The 23,848-nt window shown below is 39.0% G+C and overlaps 1 protein-coding gene across 4 annotated transcripts in view; it reads left to right on the forward strand.

Moving 5' to 3' along the window:
• Nucleotides 1-23,848, forward strand: part of EPS15L1 (epidermal growth factor receptor pathway substrate 15 like 1) — a 94,710-nt gene that overhangs the window by 69,250 nt on the left and 1,612 nt on the right. For all 4 annotated transcript variants that reach the window (XM_074977988.1, XM_074977989.1, XM_074977992.1 and 1 more), the window contains one exon: nucleotides 18,517-18,722. In XM_074977988.1, the coding sequence (XP_074834089.1) occupies nucleotides 18,517-18,722 (206 nt within the window). The remainder of the gene's footprint in view (nucleotides 1-18,516; nucleotides 18,723-23,848) is intronic.

Consider the following 23,848-nt stretch of genomic DNA (forward strand, 5'->3'; position numbering starts at 1 on the left):
GAATTTCCAGAAATACGTATTTTTTTACTATGATAATGAGCGTTTTACAAAGTCTGGATTGATACTGTAACTCTTACAGTTCAGAGCAACTGAACCAGTATTTCCACTCCATAGTCCAGCATGGGCAGCCACTTTCAGGTTCCAGCTCCCCAGCCATTGCCTTTCTGTGTCTATCCCTTCAGACTATGCAAAAAAACAACGAACCAAAAAAAAGCATGCAGTCCTTTAGCACCTTAAAGACTGTTCAGTCTGATGAAGTGGGTCTTACACGTGGAAGTTCATTACCTAATAAATAAAACTGTTAATTTTTAAGGTGCTACAGGATTTTTGTGTGTGTGTGTGTGAGAGAGAGAGAGAGAGGGGCAGGTGGGGGTGGCTATAGACTAACACAGCTACCCCTTTGAGGCCTTCTGTGTTATTTCCAGGCTGCACTGTTCTCTCTGTTCACTATGATGTTCCCAGTAGAGACCAGCTGCTCAAGCAAACCAGTTTTCTTTCTCTTCATAGATAGTTGAGTATGATTCACTGCAGATGCACATACCAAACAGCTCTTCTTGAGCACACTTATATTAAGATAAACCACAACAGAAAAAAATATGTGGCAACAGGTAGCCCCCAAAACTCTTTGAAGTTGGGGGAGACTTCCCCCCCAGCAACAGCCAGCCCCTGAAAATGTTTGCCATGAGGGGGAGGACTTCCCCTGGTGACAGCCAGCCACTGAAATCTTTGCCACATGGCGGGGGCAACTTCCCACCCCCCAGCAACAGCCAGCCCCCGAAAATCTTTGCTGCCAGGGTAGAGACTTTCCCCCGGTGACAGCCAGCCCCCAAAAATCTTCCAAATTGTTGGGCCTTTACCACATACAAGCCAGAACATGGTGCTGTCTAGCAGCATGGTTTGCATTGCACCGCAGGCATGTGAGTTTATTGGGTTGGGGGCTAGCCACATGATGTGGTTGAGCAGTGGATAGACACTGACTGCATGGCGCCTGTGGTGGTGGTGGGGGCTGCCTCTCTGCAAATGTAAACTGCAGAAAAGAAGTTTCTCAGCCTCTCATACAAGCATAATACCCACAGCATACCCACCATGTAGTGCAGTGGCTGGCACCAGTGCTGAAAAAGAATCTCAGCCTCTCCTATTATATCCTGTGCAGGGAAGAAGCCACTACCCCATGTTGAGGCTGTTTTTTCGTGGGTAGATTTGATTGCTGCACTGATGATAAATAAATGAATTTAAAATAGGCCCAGGTGCCCATTTCAATTTCCTGGGTTTCCTGGTGCCGAATTCAAATTTGCAGGCTTCCTGTTACCTACTTCCTGTGTACCTGGAGAGCAGCTGATGTGGAAGCAGCCAGAGTGGACAACTGTGGGGCATTGTGGAATATATACGGGACACGTCTAGAGGCCAATAAAGTCAATTTAAAGAAATGGCATTTCCACTCCTAGCATAAATTCAACCTTTTAAATTCAAACTTGACACTACATGAACTCCTTGGGGGTGTAATAATATTGACCCTAGCTCTCCATAAAATTGACCTAATGGCATTCACAGTGAAGACAGTGACAGTGTAAAATTGAGCTAACTGCCTTAAAATCAACTTTATGATGTAGCGTAGACATAGCCTATGACAGAGGATGACAGTCAAAGAATGGATGTTACCTTTATGTATATTCCCTCCTACTCCCTCACAAAGTTTTGGTGGGTTTTTGTTTGTTTGTTTTTGTTTTTTGCAGATTATTTTAGAAGGTGGTTGTCTTGAATAAAGCCCTGTTTTGTTTGTATTTCCATCTGTAATAGGCAACATTTATTTGGAGTTAATTTGAATTTATTTTGAATTTAGACAGAACATTGCTTTTATCTAGTGTTTTGAAAAAGTGGCACCTGCATTTCTCTTGTTATGTGCAGTGTGACAAAGCCCTGAGCTTGTTCTCCTTGGGTCTTGCACTTTGTGGAGATTATGGGAATGCCTCAGGGGCTTGCCTTGTTCCTTTACTCTCCCTCCTGTGTAACCCAGGGCTCTGGGAGAAATTTATTGAGCCATTCTCATCGTTGGCACAGTCAGTGTCACAGTCCATTAATGGAGGAGACCTCTCTGGTGTGTCCAGTCTCCTATCCCTTAGGGCTCCCCTCGGGGATGTGAGTGGTCTGGGGGAGAATCCGGACTCCTCCCATGCATTCTCGGTTCCAACCCAGGAACCCTATGTGGCCGCTGTTAGAGGGACTTCCTTCCTGGTCCCCTTCGTTTAGCAGTCTGCTCCCTGGGCCACTTCCACCAGACATTTTCCTAGTACCTTCTGCAGGTAGTCATAGCGAACCTTTCTCCCAGCAAGCTCTTCTTCCTTGTCCATCACCTTTCTCCTTCCCCCATCCTTACCTGATGGGAGGCCTTTTAAAAGGTTTCCGGAGGCCTTAATTGGCTGCAGGTGCTTATTTAGCAGCAGCAGCTGATCCTTGATGAGCCTCAGTCCCTGGGAAACATAAAAGCACAGACCCAAATGTCCACATATTTACCTTCCATGAGGCTATGATAGTCTGCTGCAGGCTGTGGTCTATCACAGCAGACAGAAAATTTACCAGGTATAATGCTGTCCTCGTAAAGTACACTATAGAGGAAACAGTTATTCTTTTGAAAACCAGAGGAGTCTCGTGTGCTAATACACAGTTAAACTCCTCCCTTCCTTCCATAGTAGTAATTATCATTGTTTTCTTAAAACACAAGAAATTACATAGTAATGTTCTGTGATGCTTGCAAGAGATACAAATGAGTGTTACGATGGAAATCCTGTTCACAAAACAAGTAACAGAAAAGGAACTTCCGTTGTTTCTTACCTTGCTCGTTAGTCCGTTTAATTCAAAAACAACTATGTGGTAAAGATCTTTCTAAGAGGTGAACAAATATCAGTTCAGATCAGACAGATCTAAAACTTGGTCTCATTAATGTCAGCTTACACACTTCCTTTATCATGTAGTTGAAAAGAAAAGTGCACAGGCATTGTAATATTGAAAAATACTTATATGGTTTGTATATACCTTATCCCTTTACTATTCATAAAAAATGAAGTACCAACAAAAGGTCTGTAGCTGTCCTCAGCTACAGGACATGAACACTATATGACTTCTACTTGATCCAAACTGATTCGTGCAAAATTATTGGCCTTGTGCCAGATTTACCTCCACAGGCATGGGGGAAGATACGCATCGATTTGTCCCTGTTCCTGCAGAGGCAGCTGCATTAGGGAGGTTGTTCATCCCAGCAGCAATGTCATCACTGCCTTCCCCAGTGGCTTCTGTCTGAGGAGTGATGGAGCCCAGTTGGTGGAGGCTGCCCCTAGTGAATCAACACTGATTGATTATTATCTAGTTTGGTCTAATAAACCACCTTTGGCTTTCGCTGGCTGGCTCAGAATCACCTGACAAAGCAGAGAAACATGCCCCTCAGATGCTGTCTTGCTCTTGGTGAACTTTGTGCTGTAAAGAATCCATATCTGGCCTTCAACCAGTTATATTTAATCATGCCCTTGTATTAATTTTACATAATATCTCATTAATCATAAATTGCTTTGACATTGGAATTCTCTGTCACTATGAGATGTGAGACCTGTCACTAGACTATCACTGATCATTGTCTTTGGTGAGAGATTTTAAAAGGGTCTCCTTAAATTGTCCTATAAAAATTCATATTTGTACATTTGAGTGGACATTTAGATTCATGGATTCCAAGATGAAAGGATTGTGTTCATCTAGCCTGAAGTGCTGTATAACACAGGCCAGATTTGTTGCACAATAAAATTTAATGCCTCATTCTGAATCTAATTTTTGTCTAGCTTCAACATCCAGCCATTGGAGCATGTTATACTTTCTCTACTAGGTTAAAGAGTCCATTATTAAATACTTGTTCCCCCATAGATACTTATAGACTATAATTAATCACCCTTTAACCTTCTCTGCCTTAATTAGTCTGAGATCTTGTAGTTTGTTGCTGTAAGGCATGTTTTCTACTCTTTTGATCATTCTCAGGGCTGTTTTCTGAACTCTCTCCACTTTAACATCCTTGTTGAAGAGTGGGCATCAGAACTCAACACAGTGTTCCATTGGCAGTGACACTAGTGTCAAATATCCTCTCCTCCTCCTCCTTGAGATTTCAGTTTATGCATCCCAGGATCATATTAGATTTTTTTGGCCGCAATATCATATTAGGAAATCATGTTCTGCTGATTATTCACTATAACCCGTAAAACTTATTCAGATTCACTTCATCCCACTGAACTGTACTGGCAGGTATTTCTGCTTGAACATAGCCCATTGTTTGGGGGTCATTACTATTGTGTGTGAAGAGGGCAGGCAAACACATGCATTCTTTTGTGAGCCCTGTAAGTGGAGGTCATGTAACACCCCAATATCCATAAAATTCCATCCTGCTCCACTTAAAAAAAAAAAAAAAAAAAAAAAAAAAAGGGTGGGGGCAGGGGCAGCAGAAATGTAGCACTTTAAAGACTAACAAAATGATCTATTTGGTGGTGAGATTTGGTGGGACATACCCACTTCTTCAATTGATCTGAAGAAGTGGGACTGTCCTATGAAAGCTCATCATCAAATAAATCATTTTGTTAGTCTTTAAAGTGCTACATTTCTGCTGCTTTGTTTTGTTGAGTACAGACTAACATGGCTACCTCTCTTTCACTTTTTAAAAGAAATTCTCAAAATATGTTCCCCAAATTTGTTTCTCAGACTGTCCTCTATTAGTCTTATTTTTATCCTACAAACATAAAAGGAAGACCTGTTCCTCAGCCTAGTGCCAAGGGGCTATCATTTTTAGTTTTTGTCTGTCAGTGCAAATCAGGGTTGTGTTATTTGTTGCCTAATAGTAAATTACATTGGTATGTTGGATAAAAGGAGCTATATGTGAACAGTTTGAATAGTATGGTAAACACATTTAGAAAATCAATCTAATATTTTGACATTTTGTATATTCGAAAATGCACTTAATTTTATCTTTTTAATCTCCTGTTGTAAATAGCTCTTGGATGATAACCTCGTTGTTGCTAAACTTTAAGGCATTGTATGCTTCTTATACTAGTATTGGGTCCCGTAGAACTTACCTGTAATTTAAAAAGGAGGAAATAAAAAGCTGTTCCACTGAAACCTGTCAGTTAAAATGTGCTGTCTGCAGGTTCTCACAGATTAACAATTACATGTTTTCTGCAATAAACTCCAGATTGAAATCAGTCAGAGTTCACCGCTAACTAGTTTCTAGGTAAAAGTTGTTGATTGCAAAAAAGAGAGAAACAGATTTTTTTTAAAGTACAGGAAGTTCCTGTGTGGGTGTCAGTGATTGGGTTATAAGTAAAATTCAATACTCTAGTGCTTTGATCGTGGGACCTGCTGCATTTACCCCACCCGTACCCACTTCCTTTAAATGCAGCACCATGCATTCCACATTGTGGTTTTAACAGTACTGCTAACCAGTGATATTAGTGGAAGAATCTTTACCACTAACCAGTGTGTAACCTTCAACCTCTTCTACATTTTTATTGCTTGCTTATAATGGTTGTGACCTTTTTAACCTTGAAAAAATATAAAAATCATAACATTTTTAATAAAAATGTAATCTACTTATAATTGTGCCTTCTACTTGCCAACAGATGTTGATAAAGCATGCAGTATAAATTAATTCCTGTAATAGTGATTTGTAGAAGTAACTTCTAATCTTTCTAGTTTTCTCTCCTTCCTAAACTTGGAATTGGAATTTGAATTAAATGTTTCATGTCTCAATAACTAATCTAATTTTTGTATGTTCTAACTGTTGACTTCTATAGCAATTAATAAATTTGCCATTAGTATGCCACGCTTCTATCTTTTATTGGAACATGAGCAAAGTGTCTGGAAAATAATCACGTATTTTAGAATTCAAGAGAGTAAACGTGAAGCTGAGTGTTATATAGAAATTTCTTGGCTATTTGTGAAAACATCTAAATGGTAAAACAATTTTAAAATAGGACTTACCAGTTTCCTGTACTAGTTGATAACAGTGTGTTTTATATTTGATTTTATATATGCTTGGTAAAATTTAATAGTGTAGATTCACCCTATAGCCAGAAAAATTAGCCAATATTTTAAATTTTTATTTATTTATTTATTTAGTCATTCTGTAACTGAGTCTTTATTATGGAAACTGAATTTATAAACTGGCATCTCAGAGGTTAGTGGTTAGCACCTCTGCCTTTGAGTGAAGGACTTCAATTCCGTTCCCACGTTGTTCTTACAATTGGTATAACTTCTGAGCTGTCAAGTTAGCGCAAGAAATCCTGAGAAGACAGAAAACTGTGAACCTCCTTCTGAGCTGGCTTCAATTAGTATGACCCTGGTACTTAAAAGGGATCAACTTATTGGAGTTCCATTGACTTCAACAGGATTCAGTGTCAGACTGAAGGTCTGCATCAGTGTATTCCTCTTCAGGTCCAGAGTTTGCGTTAGTTGTTACATGGACAATAAAGTAATTAACTGACATAGTCAATGTCTTTGAATTTTTTGCAGACTAATTAAACATATTTTATTGACAGTCTTTCAAATTTTAAAGCATTAAAAACATATTCTAATTCCAATAAAGGCAATAAATTCTACCATTTACTTCAGTTGGCTCTGTATCAGGTCCTATCTGACCATTTCGTCACTTTATGCGATGGCAGATGAACACAGATGGTATCTGAGCCTTGCAAGGTATAAAAAAGTGGAAAGAATCTTTTAAATACTATATAACTGCCATTTTTATCAGACTAGTCTGTAAACTCCAAGTTCAGCTGTGTACAGTATTCCATGGTCTGCAGGAAACATTCTGTCATATTGCAGGAAACGTATTTCCCCAACACAAGGCCTTGCCATAGCTTTGACAGGGTTTTACCATAGCTTCAACACATGGAAGTTAGTTGGAGTAGGCTATGTCAATTATAGTAAACAGTTCCCAGGAGCTGGAGTTACAGGAAGGGAGGCAGTTCTTAGGATTAGCTGTCTCCATTATTCAGTTACTATGCTACTTGACTTTTCTGGGCTGTTTGCAGAGCATATATTCTAGTTTAGCCACCCAAGTGCGAATCAAGAGAAGATGTGAAGATAGGTTGACTCTGGTGCTACAGTGAATGAATGAGTAGATAAAGATGTATTAGTAGGTCAACGGTAGACCTCTCTGCGCGGAATCTGCACTGCGATTCGGGGTACACCCTCTCAGCAATCTTCTGGAGTCTGCCGAGGATGATGCGAGCGAACAGTTTACCAGTGACGCTTAGGAGGGAGATTCCACGGTAGTTGTTGCAGTCGCTTCTGTCTCCTTTGTTCTTATACAATGTTAGCGTCACGCATATCCTGTGGAACCTCACCCTCTTTCCAGCACAGGCACAGTAGCTCATGCAGGGGTTCCAGGAGTGTGTCCGCGGCACATTTGATTACCTCTGGTGGTATACCATCCTGACCAGGGGCCTTTCCAGCTGCAATGCTGTCGATGGCTGTCTTCAGTTCATCCACAGTCGGCTCTTGGTCCAGTTCATCCATTTACTGGTAGGAGCTCGAGGGCTGCGTCAACAACAACATTCTCGCGTGAGTACAACTCGGAGTAGTGCTCAACCCAGCGCTCCATCTGTTTGGCTTTGTCAGCGATGACTTCACCAGATTTGGATTTCAGAGGTGCCATCTTGTTCTGGGTGGGTCCTAATACCTTCTTCATACCCTCGTACATTCCTCTGAGATTACCAAAGTCGGCACAGGTCTGAATGCTGCTGCATAGCTGGAGCCAGTGGTTGTTGGCACAGCGCCTGGCTGTCTGCTGTACTGTTCTTCTGGCCTCTCTAAGTGCTTGCTGGGTACCCTGGCTCGGTGAGCGTTTGCACTCCAGGAGTGCAGCGCGCTTCTTTTCAATGACTGGAATCATCTCATCAGAGTTAGCTTTGAACCAGTCGTTCGTGTTTCTAGTTCTTCTTCCAAACACCGACAAGGCCGTGTTGTAAACTGTATCCCTCAGATGTTGCCATTTGGATGTCGCATCGATGCCCCCAGGGCTGCTGCGCAGATTTTCCTGGAGGGTCTCTCTGAACTTTTCAGCTTTCTCCGAGTTTGCGGTCTTTCTGGCGTCAATGCGGAGCCTTCCAGCAGGTTTAGAGCGGTACAGCTTCTTGGGTCTCAACTTGAGCTTGGAGCAAACTAGCGAGTGATCTGTATCACAGTCAGCACTATGATAGCTGCGTGTCAGAAGGACGTTTTTGAGGTTATTACGCCTAGTGATGACCGCATCTAGTTGATGCCAGTGCTTCGAGCGTGGATGTCTCCACGACACTCTGTGCCGTGGCTTCGTTTGGAAGAACGTATTTGTGATGCACAGATTGTGGTACGTGCACAGTTCAAGGAGACGCTGTCCATTGTCATTCATTTTTCCCACACCAAAGTGTCCTAAGCAGGAAGGCCATGAGGCCCAATCAGCTCCAACTCTTGCATTGAAGTCACCCAAGATGTACAGTTGTTCACGAGCAGGTATTTGCGCTACAGCAGCACTAAGCACGTCGTAGAACTTGTCTTTTACTTCTGGTGTGGCGTACAGGGTTGGGGCATAAGCGCTGATCAGGTGGACAGGACCGGTGCAAGTTTGAAGCGTGATCCGAAGAAGTCTCTCTGATCCGCCCATCACTAAATCCACCATTTGTAGAAGGGTGTTTCTGACAGCAAAGCCAACACCATGCTCTCTGGTTCTTCTTGGGCTTTACCGTGCCAGAAAAAGGTGTAGTCCTTTTCCTTTAGAGATCCCGAATCTGCGAGTCGCGTCTCTTGCAGTGCAGCGATATCAACTCTGAGCCTCTTCAGTTCCTCATTGATGACAGCGGTCTTTCGGGTGTCACTGATGGCCTGAAGATCTTCAGTCAAGCCGGTCAGCATGGTCCGCACATTCCAGCAAGCAAGCTTGAATTGTTGATGTTTCTCATTTCTTGTTGATTTTCTTATTGGTTTGCCTGGTGCCCAAATTTCAGTCACTTGTCAGGTTCAGGAACCTTAAGCCTCACGCACCCAGCGAGGCAGGTGAACTGTGGTGGGACAGTACCCTATTGGCTGGGGGCTGCCCAGCTTGAGGCGGGTGGTGACTGTCCAGTGAGATGCGAGGATCCCTCCCACCGTTGAAGGCAACCCCTGGTGCTCGTTCTCTACGCCAATCGAGCAAGAACTTATAACCGGTAACTGTTGCCTCCCGTGTTGATGCGACGCTGTTCAGCGATGCCGGAGTACCTCTCCAGGCGTGAGCCTGGGCATTTGTTATGGAGACTCTGGGCTGCCCAGACACCAGTGTCCCCCTCTCGGCTTTACTGATATAGTCCAAAGGAGAGGATAACCTCCACGTCTGGTACCAGCTCAGCTGCAGGAGTTGCCGGGACAGTGCCAGAAGTTGACACCGAACCGCCTTCGGACTCCACTCCGGATTTTCTGTCAGGGTTTACTCCCTTAGCCTCTCTCCTTCCCAGGAGAGGTCTACCGTTGACATGGTCTTCTCTGTAAGGCAGCTGCAGGAGAAGTGCAGGGAGCAGAGAAAGCCACTCTACATAGCCTTCATCGACTTGACCAAGGCTTTTGACTTGGTCAGCAGGGATGGTCTGTTCAAACTGCTCCATAAGATAGGCTGTCCTCCACAGTTACTGAAGACGATCCAGTCGTTCCACGAAAACATGAGAGGAACCATCCAATATGACGGCGCATTATCGGATGCTTTCAGAATCAGGAGCGGCGTCAAACAAGGATGCGTGCTTGCTCCAACGTTGTTTGGGATCTTCTTCGCACTCCTCCTGAAGCATGCCTTTGGATCTTCAACAGAGGGCATCTTGCTGCACACAAGATCTGATGAGAAACTGTTTAACCTTGCAAGGCTGAAAGCTAAGTCTAAGGTGCGAGAAGTCCTCATCAGAGACATGCTGTTCACAGACGATGCTGCTGTAGTGTCTCTCACAGAAGACCAGCTTCAAAAACTGCTGAATCGGTTCTCCAAAGCGTACAAGGACTTTGGGCTTACCATCAGCCTAAAGAAGACGAACGTACTCGGTCAGGATGTTGCTGAATCCCCATCAATCAGCATTGACAACTATACGTTAGAGGTTGTCCACGAGTTCGTTTACCTCGTGTCCACCATCACTGACACCCTGTCGTTGGACACTGAGCTAAATAGGAGGATCGGAAAAGCGACCACAACTCTGTCCAGACTCAGCAAGAGAGTGTGGAATAACAACAAGCTGTACACTCACACCAAAATGCAAGTCTACAGAGCCTGCATCCTCAGCACCCTCCTTTATGGCAGCGAGACTTGGACCCTGTATGCCCGCCAGGAAAAGAGGCTGAACGTCTTACACTTGCGCTGCCTCAGGCGCATCCTTGGAATATCATGGAAGGACAGAGTGACCAACACTGCCGTCCTCGAGCAAGCTGGAATCCCAACCATGCACACCCTCCTCAGGCAGCGTGAACTCCGCTGGCTTGGCCACGTCCACAGGATGAATGATGGAAGGATTCCAAAAGACATCCTGTATGGTGAGCTACCCTCTGGCAAAAGACCTCCCGGACGCCCCCAGTTGTGTTACAAAGATGTCTGCAAGAGAGACCTCAGAGAGGTAGACATTGAGCTGGCCAACTGGGAAGAACTAGCAGACGACCGCAGCAGATGGAGGCAGGGGTTACACAAGGGCCTTTAGAAGGGCGAGTTGAAGATCAGACAGCTAGCAGAGGAGAAGCGAGCGCACAGAAAGCACAATAAGGACTTGCCAGACACCCACTACATCTGCAAGAAATGCAGCAAGGACTGTCACTCTCATGTGGGTCTTTATAGTCACAATAGACGCTGTAAATGAAGTCCTCAATTGAAACTTCAAAGGGCGCGATCCATAGTCTATGCAGACTGAAGGATGCCTACACTATTAGTAGGTATCTGTATACATACCAGATTTATCTAGCCCATTCTGACATTGGTTACTCTTTTGTATATTTACAGCTCCCCCCACCGCCTTTTGTTAGTGATGCAGCTACTTTTCAGATTTCACTAAATTTAATGTATGATTTAAATATTTGACATCTGCAGGATTTAGTACTCTGTGTTTAAAAGGGTAAGGATCTTAGGTCAACACTGCCTTTTGATTTGCACAAAAACACTTTTGGTAGTATTTGGTTTTTCTCTCTATCTCTATTGGATGGAAATTCAAACAAAATGATGTTCAATTTCTCAGTAAAATATTGAAAACCAAGGTTGAATGCTATATATCTTATTGATACTTGGCCCAATTTTCTTAAAAAACAGCCATATTTTACAAAAAAATCTTAATACTTGAACACTTATTACTAAAGGGCTTATCTGAATTCTTATCACATTGTTATTATTTAGGGTAAATTATTTGTTGATGTGCATCTAATGCACATCTAATGCACATCTAATATCACTCAGCATAGGATTTAGACTATGCATTTCTTCAGAGTATTTTAAGACAGTACTTAAATAAGAAGATTGGACATTGAGCAAATTGATTACCAAGACAAAAGCAAATACAAAACTTACCTTTCAGTTTTAAAATTTTATGTTCCTCTTCACTTGGGGTGCTACTTAACTTACGTGTATTTATTCACACCAGATGGATGGTTTTCATTAGGGAGCAGGAAAAATATAAAATGGCTTTATTAATTCAGTCCTCAACCAAAAAAGGTTTTGACTTTATTCCCAGTCATAGCTAAGGCACCTCTGATTTTTCAGAGCTTTGGGAACTTCTGGATGTATGTGGGTGTCTGCTCATGGCTTTGTAAGTTGGTGCACATAGTTATTAACAAGGTTATACAGTTCCCAGTCATCTCAATTTCTCCTCCTTTGTGGCTCTGAGCAGGAACCTCAGCTTTAGGTTTAGAGACTGACAGGAAGACCTATTTTTTTCATGACTTCCAGAAGACTTGACAGGTTACAAGACAGGCATCCCTTGTGTAGGATAAATGACTCATGGGTGGAGCAGCTGGCCCAGCCACAAACTAAAATTTCCATTCTCATTTTAATTCTGTTGTTGATGGTGCTTTCTTACACTGAAGGTAATATGGCAGTACTAATTGATGAAACAAGTTGTCCAGAAGATAAGTTACCTGTTCATTTCTCCCCCTTTATACAAAAATGATGCAGCAGTTGCAACTTACAGCAAAGGTTACATAATGATTTCTATTCTAATATCCCCTTTTCAAAGGTTCATAACTTTCTGAAATTTTCACTTTTTCATAGATAATATTTTTGAGATCTAATATGTTTCAAAGGGGTGCTGCTATATTTTGTTGAAGTAAAAATGGTTACAAAATTTTTGAGTACAAGGAGAGGGAGGAAAAATTACATATTTTTTTTTCATTTTGTGAAATAACCAAGGTTCTGAAATATGTGAATAAAACAGCCCTTGCTGAGGAAGAACGTCTGTGTGCTCTGAAGAAAATTAGTTTTGGTTTTACTGAGTTACGATCATACACTGAAAATATGTAATTAATATGTACTCCTTTCTATAATCTTGTAAAGTGGACAGTTAAGGAAAGGTGTATTCCACATCCATTGGCTGAGTGGAGAACAGCTGCTTAGAAACAAGTTTACTAAATGGGTTAGGACAGACTTCTGTCAGTATGATGCCAATGGAGAGCCATGCTGTAATTAACTTTATAAACTTCACAGTCCCCAATGCTTGCATGAGTAGGGTTTCCTCTTGCATATCTGAGTTGCGTGATTTGGGAATCCAAATATGGTCACAAGTATTGTGTAGTTTATGGATTTTATGCTCAGTGCTGCCAGTTTTTCTACAAAGTAGCAAAAGTCAGAAATCCTTAATAATGAACATTCTACTCTATATTTTTCCACCCTAGAAAGTGCCATTCAAAAAGCTACTTGGGGTACATTTAAAGTTGCATATATAAGCGCTTAAATCAGGCTATGCTAAACCTAATGTGTAGTGTGTAACCTTAATTCTCTATCCTGTGTGTATTTGTATCATAATTACATGATCACACACTCTTTACCCTGTAATACAATACAGTATCTTTTTATTAGTTTTGTATTTGAAAGAAATGCTAGGCTCAGACCCTAAATGAAGAGTCTAACAAAATTTGAAAGAAAAGATCTTCATTTCTGCATAAATGTGTTGTTTCTCCATTCCAGTTCTTCACTGGTAACAGCACATGACACAAATTCTGCTCCAGTAAGATACTGAGAAATATTCACCCTGAACTTCAGTTGTGTTTCTAAACAGCTACGCATGTTACTAAACTTAAGGCTGTCCTTTGGGTATAAAATGAAGATAAGCTCTTACTATGGGTGGAGTTCATTAGTAAGTTAACAGCATTTACTGTGGTAAACCATTTTGCTCATCATCTTTTTGCTGAAGTGAGTTCTCTGTGTGGTTTGGGTGCACCACTTGGGTAACTGCTGAAACTGCTGTGGTTTCAGAATAGGACCTGTTTTGCTTTTTGTAAAGCTTTTTCCCCTGAAACTGTTAGCTAAAATACTAACATAATAAGAAAGAAATGCACGTTAATTTGCATTTTTCTAGTTCCAAACCTAAAAAGGCATTTTAGTATATGAATTTTATTGTAAAACTGCACATTTTTAATTGTCAAGGAATCAATGTTGAAACTATCTTCTTTACTCAGTCATCAGTAATGACCTCTCTTACCAGTGTATCTGTTGCCATTGTTTGGTTTGTTCAGTTAATTTTGTTGGGGATTTGGGATTTGATTGTTTTTTTTAGTCTCTTTGTATTAATATAAAAAAAAGCACTGCACCATGCATCTTGTGCCAGCTTGTGTTCTTGTAGCTACACATACGTAGGACCAAAGACATGCTATATACCCTGTGTGTATATTAAATAGAGAGTTGTACCAAATATAAACTAATACAGAATTTAGCACACGTTGCATTACAAAGGGAGGCATTCATGTGTTAAAGGTGACTTTATGAGTCAGATGACGAATTGGAGAGTTCTAAGAAGGAACCTAGTATACTGAAAGATGAAATACAATAAACCAACCATTTTGCCAGCTATCATAACTGGAGCATATTTGTCAGGTGGAGGGCCTTCACAAGAATAGTCCTTGTTAGTGGGCATCCATCATCTGTGAGTGGTTAGTGGGACTGGTTTATCCAATGCAAGGGTGTTGCAGGTTAGAAGCAAGCTTTTTCTGTCTCTGCCATGTGCTGCTTCAAAATAAATTGCCAAATGAAAAGCGTCTTGTGTTTAGTTCAATACAAAAACTGAAGAAAATAGCATAGATAAAGTCAAATTGAAAACTTCTAAATCAACATTAACTCCATAGTATTCATAGCCACACTTCCTTTTGCAGCAGATTTATGGTTTTATGTTCTGAGCTTTAAATATAAAGCACAAGAAACCCCAATTTTCCTCACGTGTCTTCTGAAACCACCATGGGGCTACATGCAAAACATAAAAACAGACAGTTTAGAAACAGCAGTTTTAGTGATCAAATAAATTGCAAGACCTGGGACCACAATTCCAGTTGTTGAATCCAAACACTGATTTCAGTAAGAGAAAAATCTAACAGCCAAGAAAAGACCACTTAAAATGGAATGGGCTCCCTCTTTACAAATTTGCCAGAGGGGTTTGGTACTAGAAAGTATAGGGCCAGATTCTCCTCTCCTGTGTACTCTTGCAACCTCCAACTTAAATGGAAATGCATAAGTGCAACTAGGGTACATTTTGCTGATAGTACCCAGTAGTAGGCATTAGGGAACACACTAAGAACAACACTTTTAAGGGAACTTTTTCAAGGACGGCATGAATCTCTAAGTTTTTCATGCAAGAAAATCTAGATACTCCAATTTTGTTTGTAGCTAAAAGTAGCTACTTCAAAAATAAAATTGTGTTTGCATGTAAGATCTGTAGTGCTTGGGCTGCTGAAGGACTCAGTAACCATTTTTATCACTTAACAGTAATACTCCAAATGCAGAGTCTGTATTTTTTAATGAATAAAGTTGCATGGGTGTGAGAGAGATCTCCATCAAATGTGGCCAAGAGTGGGATGTTATGAACATAATAATGATGGGAGTTAGGAGAGTGCATAATCTAAAATTATAGTGAAGGTAATGAAAGAAGGTCGTGTTAGAAGTAAGGAAAGTAAATGCTGATATATATATTTTGCATATATTTTACCTGGAGGACAATCTGCTGATTTGATCTGCCTTGTTTTTAAAAATATACAGGCTGACCGCTATATCTGACATGAACCTGAAGCTGACATTTATAAACAGTTTCCAATATCTATTGCATTAGCCAGAAGAGCAACATAGGGCACATAAAGAACTTGTGAATACTCTTCCTGGAGTGCAGCATGAGGTCCAACTGGCAAGCAAATTCACTTATTTTTCCTGCCATGCCTGGCATTTATAAATAATTGGAGGGCAGGAGGTCTGTGGTTTTTATTCAGCTGCCTACTGGACTCTCTAAACAGTGATTGTACCTGGGATTCTTTATGTGGAAATGATGAGCTGCTTTGAAAGCAACTAAGTGCTGGATATCACTTGTCGGTACGGAGTTTTTGATTGTCCCAGAAGCCTAGAAATTAGGATTTTTCTGTATGTGAGAGTGAGAGAGATATTAAATATTGTGTTTTCTTTCATGGACAAGCAATACAGCAGTAACTTTCTATGCCTTTATGAACATCTCAGAATATTCAGGAGTCATCAATAAGTACTTTTGTCAAGATGATGATTTTTTTCATCCTATTTACTAGGCGGTACAGATGCAAAATATAAAATTCTAGTGGGCTATATTTATTTGGACTAATTTCTGATGTTACAACTTTCTGAAATTCAAATAACATGACCAAAAGAGTTCTCTTTATGTAGAATTATTGCAAAATGGTACCGTTGTTGTGTCTATTCTGTAGTTAAATCTATAAAAGCTTCTACATCCTAACTATGTTTTTCAGCATCTTATAAATTCCATTTAGGAGCAAATTTCTCACACATATTCTAATTTTATTGTTTTTTTTTTTTAAGTTTCATGGACATAGTGTTGTGTGTATATTTAGCTGGCTGTTTTTTTTGCAATCTCTGCCTTTGCATGTAGGTTGCATAAAAGTGTCACAGTCCTCTTTTGTTGCCTTCACATAACTCAAAAACTCGCATTTAAAAGTTTGAACTTATTGTACAGTGGAGAACAAGTGATTGTGATATCTCAGAAAATACTTGATTTTTTTTATGTAAGTAAACATTTAAATGTGTTAATTTTAAAGCTTTGACAGCATATTTTTACTACATTGTCAACAATGGAAAGAAAATAAGATTAACCTGAACTAGACAATACTATATTGCCATGGAATTAATTTTTTTGTCTCAGACACTACTTGTTATAATCCGCATTAATTTCCCTGTATGTTATGTGCACCAAATAATAGCCGTCAGCATCAACTGCTGATTTACTGGCCATTCTGTGAGGACACAAGAGTGTCTCTCAGACTCACTTAGATACTAGACACATGTTTTTATACCCTCTAAAATACATAAAGCTTGAACTCAATTCTTATTTTTATATAAGGCATCCTGGAGTGAATGTATTACAGAACTCATTTTAAGTTACAATTCAAAGGACTGGATGATTCCAAACAAATGATTTTAATAGTCAAAATAGATGTAATCTTGCGGGCCTGGTTGCTACTTTGAATCGGCACCCATCTGAGAATACCGGGTATTCTAGTCGTCTTCTTTATCTTTCTTAGCTGTAGCTGATAAGAAATGTCTTTGTTACCATCAAATTTAATACATTTAGGAAAATTTGGTCTGTGTGGTATTTGGCTAAAATAAATTTAGAAAAATAACAAAGATGTGGAAGTCATAGTTTTGTATGCATCAAGGGCATAAAAAAAAGCTATACAAAAGCTATACAAACTCTTGGAGCTTGTCTATGCTGCCTTACAGTTCAGACTAAAGTGCTGCACTGTGTATATGCTGCAGATGCAATTCTAAAGGTTCCTAAGTTCATATTAATATTGCCCACTAATGCAAACTCTGCATTAAACCCACATGTGGATGCTCTTATTTATGTTAAATTCACACTTTTCCTTCATTCATATTAATTTCAGTGTGGGCAAGAGCAATGGGCTGTGGGCAGGTTGCCCAGGTGGCTGACTGAGACAAAGTAAAGCTACTCATATGGCCTGCTCTCTAATCTTGGTTGTCTTTCGCTGATGTAGACCCTACTGCCATACACTAAAAGTTCCCTCCTGGGTTACTCTGGGATTTAGTGCAGGCTTTTTCCTCATGTAGACCAGCTCATAGTCTATTTCTGTTTCAAAGCAAGGTAGATAAGAATGTAGTACAGGATCTTAATGCACATCAGCGAATTCCACATGAATACTGTGCACAGCAGGCTAATGTCAGGTAGATTTATATCCAACCTTGCTGTGAACTAAGTGTATGGATGAGATCTAAGTTGTACATTTTTTTCCCCTTTGGAACCTATTCTTACACTTCTCTTTACATTTCTCCATGCATGTTGTAATGGATTTGACCTTGACCTTAAGGATGGTCAAGTCATTTATATGTTTCCAGGAGAGCTGAGTTAAGAGTTGGTTGTATATCTGTTCGGAATGCTAGCATAAGAGGCTTTGTCATTTTTTATTCTTACCTGGTTTATTATTTAGCTAAGGAAATTTCCCTTGCAAAAATTTTGTTAATGCATATGTAATATCAAGGTGAGACTATGGAATCTTTATTCAAGCATGTCACCCCTTCCACAAATAAATCTATTAACTTTGTTCAAGACAGTGACAATGATTAAGAGAATAAGCACTTAACAAGGGTAAGAGTTATACAGTCAAACACAATTAAACTATTTTTTGTTTCCTCACTAATTCATTTTCCTCATTGTACATATGCTGCACACTGCAAATGTGGATGGATGAAGCAGTTTTGGGGGAAAAAAATGCATACCCGCACATTGTCATTGTTCATGAAAATCTGATAGTTTAATATCATTGTTCAGTGTTTGGAAATATAAAGCATTAAAGCCCAGATTTTTAAAGATGTTAGGCATTGGATGCCTAAATATCTTTTAAAAGTCTGGCTTTAAGTGCTAATTCTTATTTATTTAATGAAAGGCCCAAAATAAAATTAAAAGGTCTCTACCTTTGATCAAGAAATGTTAAGGAAAAGTGATAATTGACAAATATTTTTGATCAAATACCTTCATATATTGGTCTTCTATCTTTTCAAATTTTGTCAATGGTATTGTCATAAATTCAGATAAACTTATTGCTGGTGTTTATAAATAACGTTTCTGAACTTCTCTGAAGAGAGAAACAGTTGAGATCTGCTGCAGGGATGATGGATGCTGTGATACCAGGTTAAATTTTAGATTATTCCAAGAAGAAACGATGATATCACATTAAAAGTGCATGAAGGACAATCTCCTATGTAGGGATTTGCATTTTCAATGGTAAGTAACCTCTCTTTTTCTCCCTTTTTTTTTTTTCTCCTGAACTTTCCAGGTAAAAGTACTCCTGTAAACCAGCTTGGGTCTGCAGATTTTACCAAGCCCCACGATCCATTCCAGCCATTTGGGGCTGACAACAGTGACCTGTTTCAAAGTAAAAAGGGGTTTGGGGACCCATTTAGTGGAAAAGATCCATTTGCTCCTTCCTCTTCAAATAAAACTTCTAAAGACTCTTCCTTGGGGTTTGCAGACTTCAGCTCTGTAAGTTAAGTTCATTGTCTCTGAGCAAATCGCTTTCTGCTCTGCTTTGCGCAAATGCTTAGTTTTTTGTTTAGTTTTGTTTTAACTGCAGGCTAGTGTCCACTGGCTTCTCTCTCTTAGTACCTTTATGCTGTCCCTGCTGTTGTTCTGTATTAATATTTCTGTGTAAAAAGGTGTGTTTTTTGTCAATAATAAAGGCATTTTGCATTTGATACTAAATTTTAACAGGGGTTTCTTTTATTTTAGCATAATATTTCTTTTCTCTCAAGGTATTTGTAGTAGAAGCTATGTACTGTTTTTGTTACATGGATGCTGTTCTTAATTGATTTTTAAAAGCCAAGATGTAAAAATTTCTCAGAAATAATTGTTGAAGACATTTGTATAGCAGTTTGACCATATCCTGAAAAGTAGATACTTGCAACAAAGGGTTCCATATCGTATTTGTAACTGTTTGTGAAAAAGTTCTGACAGTCCTGTCACAATATTTTTGGTATGCACTGCTACATAAAGAGACACATACAAGAAAGACTGAAAATTATAAGATGTTAAATTTTGTTTCAATTGCTGATTATTCAGAGAAGCTCTTGTTAGACAAAGTAAACTATGGTCTGTTTTGTGGAACCAGTACATTAACTTCCATATTACACCCCATTAGAAAAGAACAAAACATCTTACAGCAAAGACAAGTGCCTTTCCAGTAGTGACTACCAGGGTTTCAGAAAGCCTGCCTTTGTTTCTTGTGTTGGCTGATACATTTTACGACAATTTCAAATGTAGTATTTGAATGGCTGTTCTAAATGCTACTGCTGATGAATAGAAAATATGTTTCATACAAAGCCTCTGGCTTCTTCTTTGTTTCATATGCTTGAGTTTTTTTCTGGCTTGTGTTGCCACATGATAAAATTACCAACTCTCTTATTTTAAATCCAAAGGACATACTTCATTCGTATGTAAGTGTAGGTTTTTATTTTAAAAGTTTAATCTCGTTGTATTAATTTTAAAGTTTCCCCCAGTATTTCAGTTCACAGTAAATGTGTATCATTTTCCTACCGGACAGATTAGCTGAGGTCCTCTGTGCATATATTTAGTTGCCCTCAATTCTTTATCTGAAAATATCAATGCTTGAAATATTATGTAAACTTTACCATAATTAGCAAAAGTCTGTCAAAAGTTAGTACACAGTTAAATTCTGTGCCTGTATGCGAAATGGTGATACAATAAAAATCAGACACAAAGCTTGCTTTATCTGCAATTTTTTTTGAATGATACCAAAGTTTTCTTCCTTTCTTCCCCCCAGCCCCGGACTAAAGATGAAACGTCTGAGCATAAAAATGGAATGACTGTTACCCAATGGTGATGATTGTATTTACAGAGCAAAGATATTTATTAGCTGTTTAGGTTTGAGTGAGTCGTCAGTGATTATACCAAATGATTAACCAGTGTAATTTCTTCCATTTAAGATTGTGTTTATATCCCTGTGCCAACTGGGTTGTAAGAATGAGGATCAATGTTGGAAAGTAGAAAAATAGGATCTGAATAACCTTTTATTATTTAGCTGATCATAGCTTACGTTAACTCTTGACATGGGGCAGTATTTAGTCTGATTAAACAAATGCTGGCTATTGCCCAGGTTCACAAGATCACATCACCATGCTTAGTAACGCTTCATCTTGTGCTATGTGAAATCATAAGTAAATCAGATATCTCATAAACCAGGGAAGAGATTGTGCTTATCCATCATTTGGATCCTGTTCTCAGCTATGAAAATTCTAAACAACTCAATTTACAGTGTATTTTCTGACATGAAGTGTGGTGGTGTAGGATCTGCAATTGCCATGTTAGATGTAATTCTTCATGATTACAAACAAAGAGAACCTGAAGATTTCCTTTACTTTTTTTCATTGTTATTCTAGTATTGATGCTATTAGAATTACTGGGTTGTTCTTACAAAACAAAAAAGCAGTCATGTAGCACGTTAAAGATTAAGAAAATAATTCATTAGATGATGAGCTTTCATGGGGTAGACCCACTTCGTCAGCTCTGGACGTAGTGCAGTACTGGAATTGGCGTGACGGTTTTATAACACAGAGGTACATAAAAAATTGAAATAACTGACAAATCAGATACATAGAACAGAAGTAGGGGAGGAGGGGAGAGAATTACCAACTGTAAGTGTCTTGTCTAAGATCACTACGAATATCAAAGATGGGAAGCTGTCTTTGTAATGCATAAGGTAATTGCTAGCTCTATTAAGGCCAAGCATCTAAGTATCGAATTTGAACATAAATCACAATTCACATGTTTCTCTTTGTAACCTGCTGTTGAAGTCTCTTTGTTGTAAAATGCATATTCTCAGGTCCTTAACAGTATGGCTCACTCCTTTGAAATGTTCACTGACAGGTTTGTGTATTCAGATTCCTAATCTCTGCTTTATGTTCATTCATTTTTTGACAAAGTGATTGTCCAGTCTGTCCAATATACATAGCAGAGGGGCATTGCTGGCGTGTGATGGCATATATAATATTGATTGAGGTACAGGAGTATGGGTTGGTCTTATCCATCTTAATGAGTGTGAGTCCACTGCATTCTTAACTTAGGGATTGCTATAAAACATGAATCCTGGAAGCAGACAAAATTTTTTGTCCCTTTTTAAGATATTTCTAGTTTACAGCTTCAAGTTATAGAAAAACTTGCAAAATTCCACCAATCTTAAAATCAATAGAAAAAGACAAGCAAAGTGCAGGGTTCTTTTGGTGGAAGAGAAAGCTGACAGAAGTTGTTCAAAGGACAATCTTTCCCTTCCACCAAAAAAGTTCACCTAATAGAAAATATTACCTTACTGACTTTATCTTTCATATCTTGGAATCAACATAGCAACAACAGCACTGCAAACAATTGACAGAAAGCACATTTTCATTTTCGAGGAACAGAGCATTCAGAAGTTACCTTAAAGATTCCTTTTTATTAAATGCATGTGGAGTTTTGTCACATATTGACTATATTTTCCCTCCAGGTGATTTACCTTTCCTTCACTTACACTAGGCCATTAATGTACTTGTTCTAACATTTAAAAAAAGTATCAATTTTATTGAGTGAGATTTTCAGAGGCCTTCTACCAAATGAGACTACCTGTGATAATGCATATTAAATTGTGAGAAATTTCTTTCAGCACTATCTTTTGTTGAAAACTGGATAGCAATAATAATCATGTTACACTGATTTACTTTAAATCAGTACAATGGAATTTTATGGGCAATCGGCACCCAGAACAGTGATATTGAATTCTTGGTTATACATTCCACCACTGAACATTTAAGATTCATATATCAGAGGCGTAGCAGTGTTAGTCTGCATCTGCAAAAACAAGAAGTCTTGGGGCACCTTATAGACTAACAGATTTTTGGAGCATAAGCTTTCATGGTCAAAGACCCACTTCATCAAATGTGTGTCATGCATCTGATGAAGTGGGTCTTTGACCACAAAAACTTACACTTCAAAAGATTCATATAGATAGACTTGAACTTTCAGAACCCATGTGACTTGAGAATTTGGGGGAGGGATCGCTCAGTGATTTGAGCATTGGCCTGCTAAACCCAAGGCTGTGAGTTCAATTCTTGAGGGGGCCATTTAGGGATCTGGGGCAAATGGATTTAAAAAAGCAGGGGGCGGGGGGGTAATGGTGGTTGATCCTGCCAAGTGGGCAGGGGACTGGTATCAATGACCTCCTGAGGTCCCTTCCAGATCTATGAGATGTGTATCTTTCTTTCTATATTTATTTTAGTCAGTTCTATCAAAATACAATGAAATTGTAAAAAGTTGTAGTTTTTAATCTGGTAGTGATTATAAATTGCACTTTCATAATAATCAGAACTCTTCACATTGATGCATAAATTATGGTTTTGAAACTGTACATGTGATCATGCTAACCATTTGTGATAAGGTAAAATGTCAGTCAAATATCAAGAGTTCCACACAAGTCAGCAGTTCACATTTGCTTTGTGTTGAACCTACTTCACTCTTCTCATTGACTTTGCTAACTGCACAGTCCAGTTTCAAACGTATGGAATACACAAACTTGTTTTTAGGAAAGTCTTCAGAAATAGGCATCTTAACCTAAGCAATGAGTACCACTGATAAACCTGTATTCTCAACAATTTTAAAAAATATCTGAGGCTAAAAGGGATTAGCCAAAACTCATTATATCTCTCAAACTTTTGTAGTAACAAGAATTTCACCCTAAATCCCATCCCTAGGATTTTATTTTGAATGTTAAACTTTGGTGAAGTTCTGGTCCCGTGTAGCTTGACTTCATTGAGGCCAGAGTTTTACTCATTGTCTTGCAAATCATATATTTATAATTTAGTGTCCTTTTTTAGCCTTACTCATCAAATATTCACTAAAATAATTTGTTACAGGAATGGACTGCACGTCTTGGTTTAAAAAGTCAAGTTACTAAGGTGCAATGCACTTTTGTTCACTAGCTTTGCTTTCATAACAGGTTTTTAGCAGGAATAACAGGAGGAACTCCAAAAATCCAGCCTAATGTAAAGATAAAATACAGTGTGACTAAAAAGATCAAAGAATTGGACATAGATTAACATTATTAATTTGAACTAGCAAGAACTGTAATCATATACATTTGTTTAACAATAATATGGAGCATGGATATAGTGTGTAGTGGAGAGATAGCTTCTTGGAAAAATTTACATGAGAGCATATAATAAACAAGATAAGTGCATATTTTTATTATTTATTATTCAAAGTTCAGCATATGCTTTTCTGAATGGATAAGACAAAGTTTATATTGGATGCTTTAAAAAATATATTGTGCTGCATTCAGAATTATGTCCTGTCATGTACCAGAGGGGTTTATACAGATTTGATAAAATTCAGAATTTGGTGCACTGCTTTTTCCTTGTAAAAATCAAATTAATATATTTTCCAAACATTCTAATAAGTAGTTTTAAGCAGTAGAAATAGTGCAAAACTAAGAACTAGTCTAGCAAATACTTCCTCTCCAACAAACACTTGCATACATGTTTGCTGAACAGTGGAACCTTAAAGATCAATCATGAAAATCTAACAGCTGATTTTATTTAAAAGCTGAAATAAAATGTTGTTTTTAT

Source organism: Carettochelys insculpta, chromosome 27 (genome assembly GCF_033958435.1).
Source record: "Carettochelys insculpta isolate YL-2023 chromosome 27, ASM3395843v1, whole genome shotgun sequence".
In the NCBI taxonomy this organism is placed as follows: Eukaryota; Metazoa; Chordata; order Testudines; family Carettochelyidae; genus Carettochelys; species Carettochelys insculpta.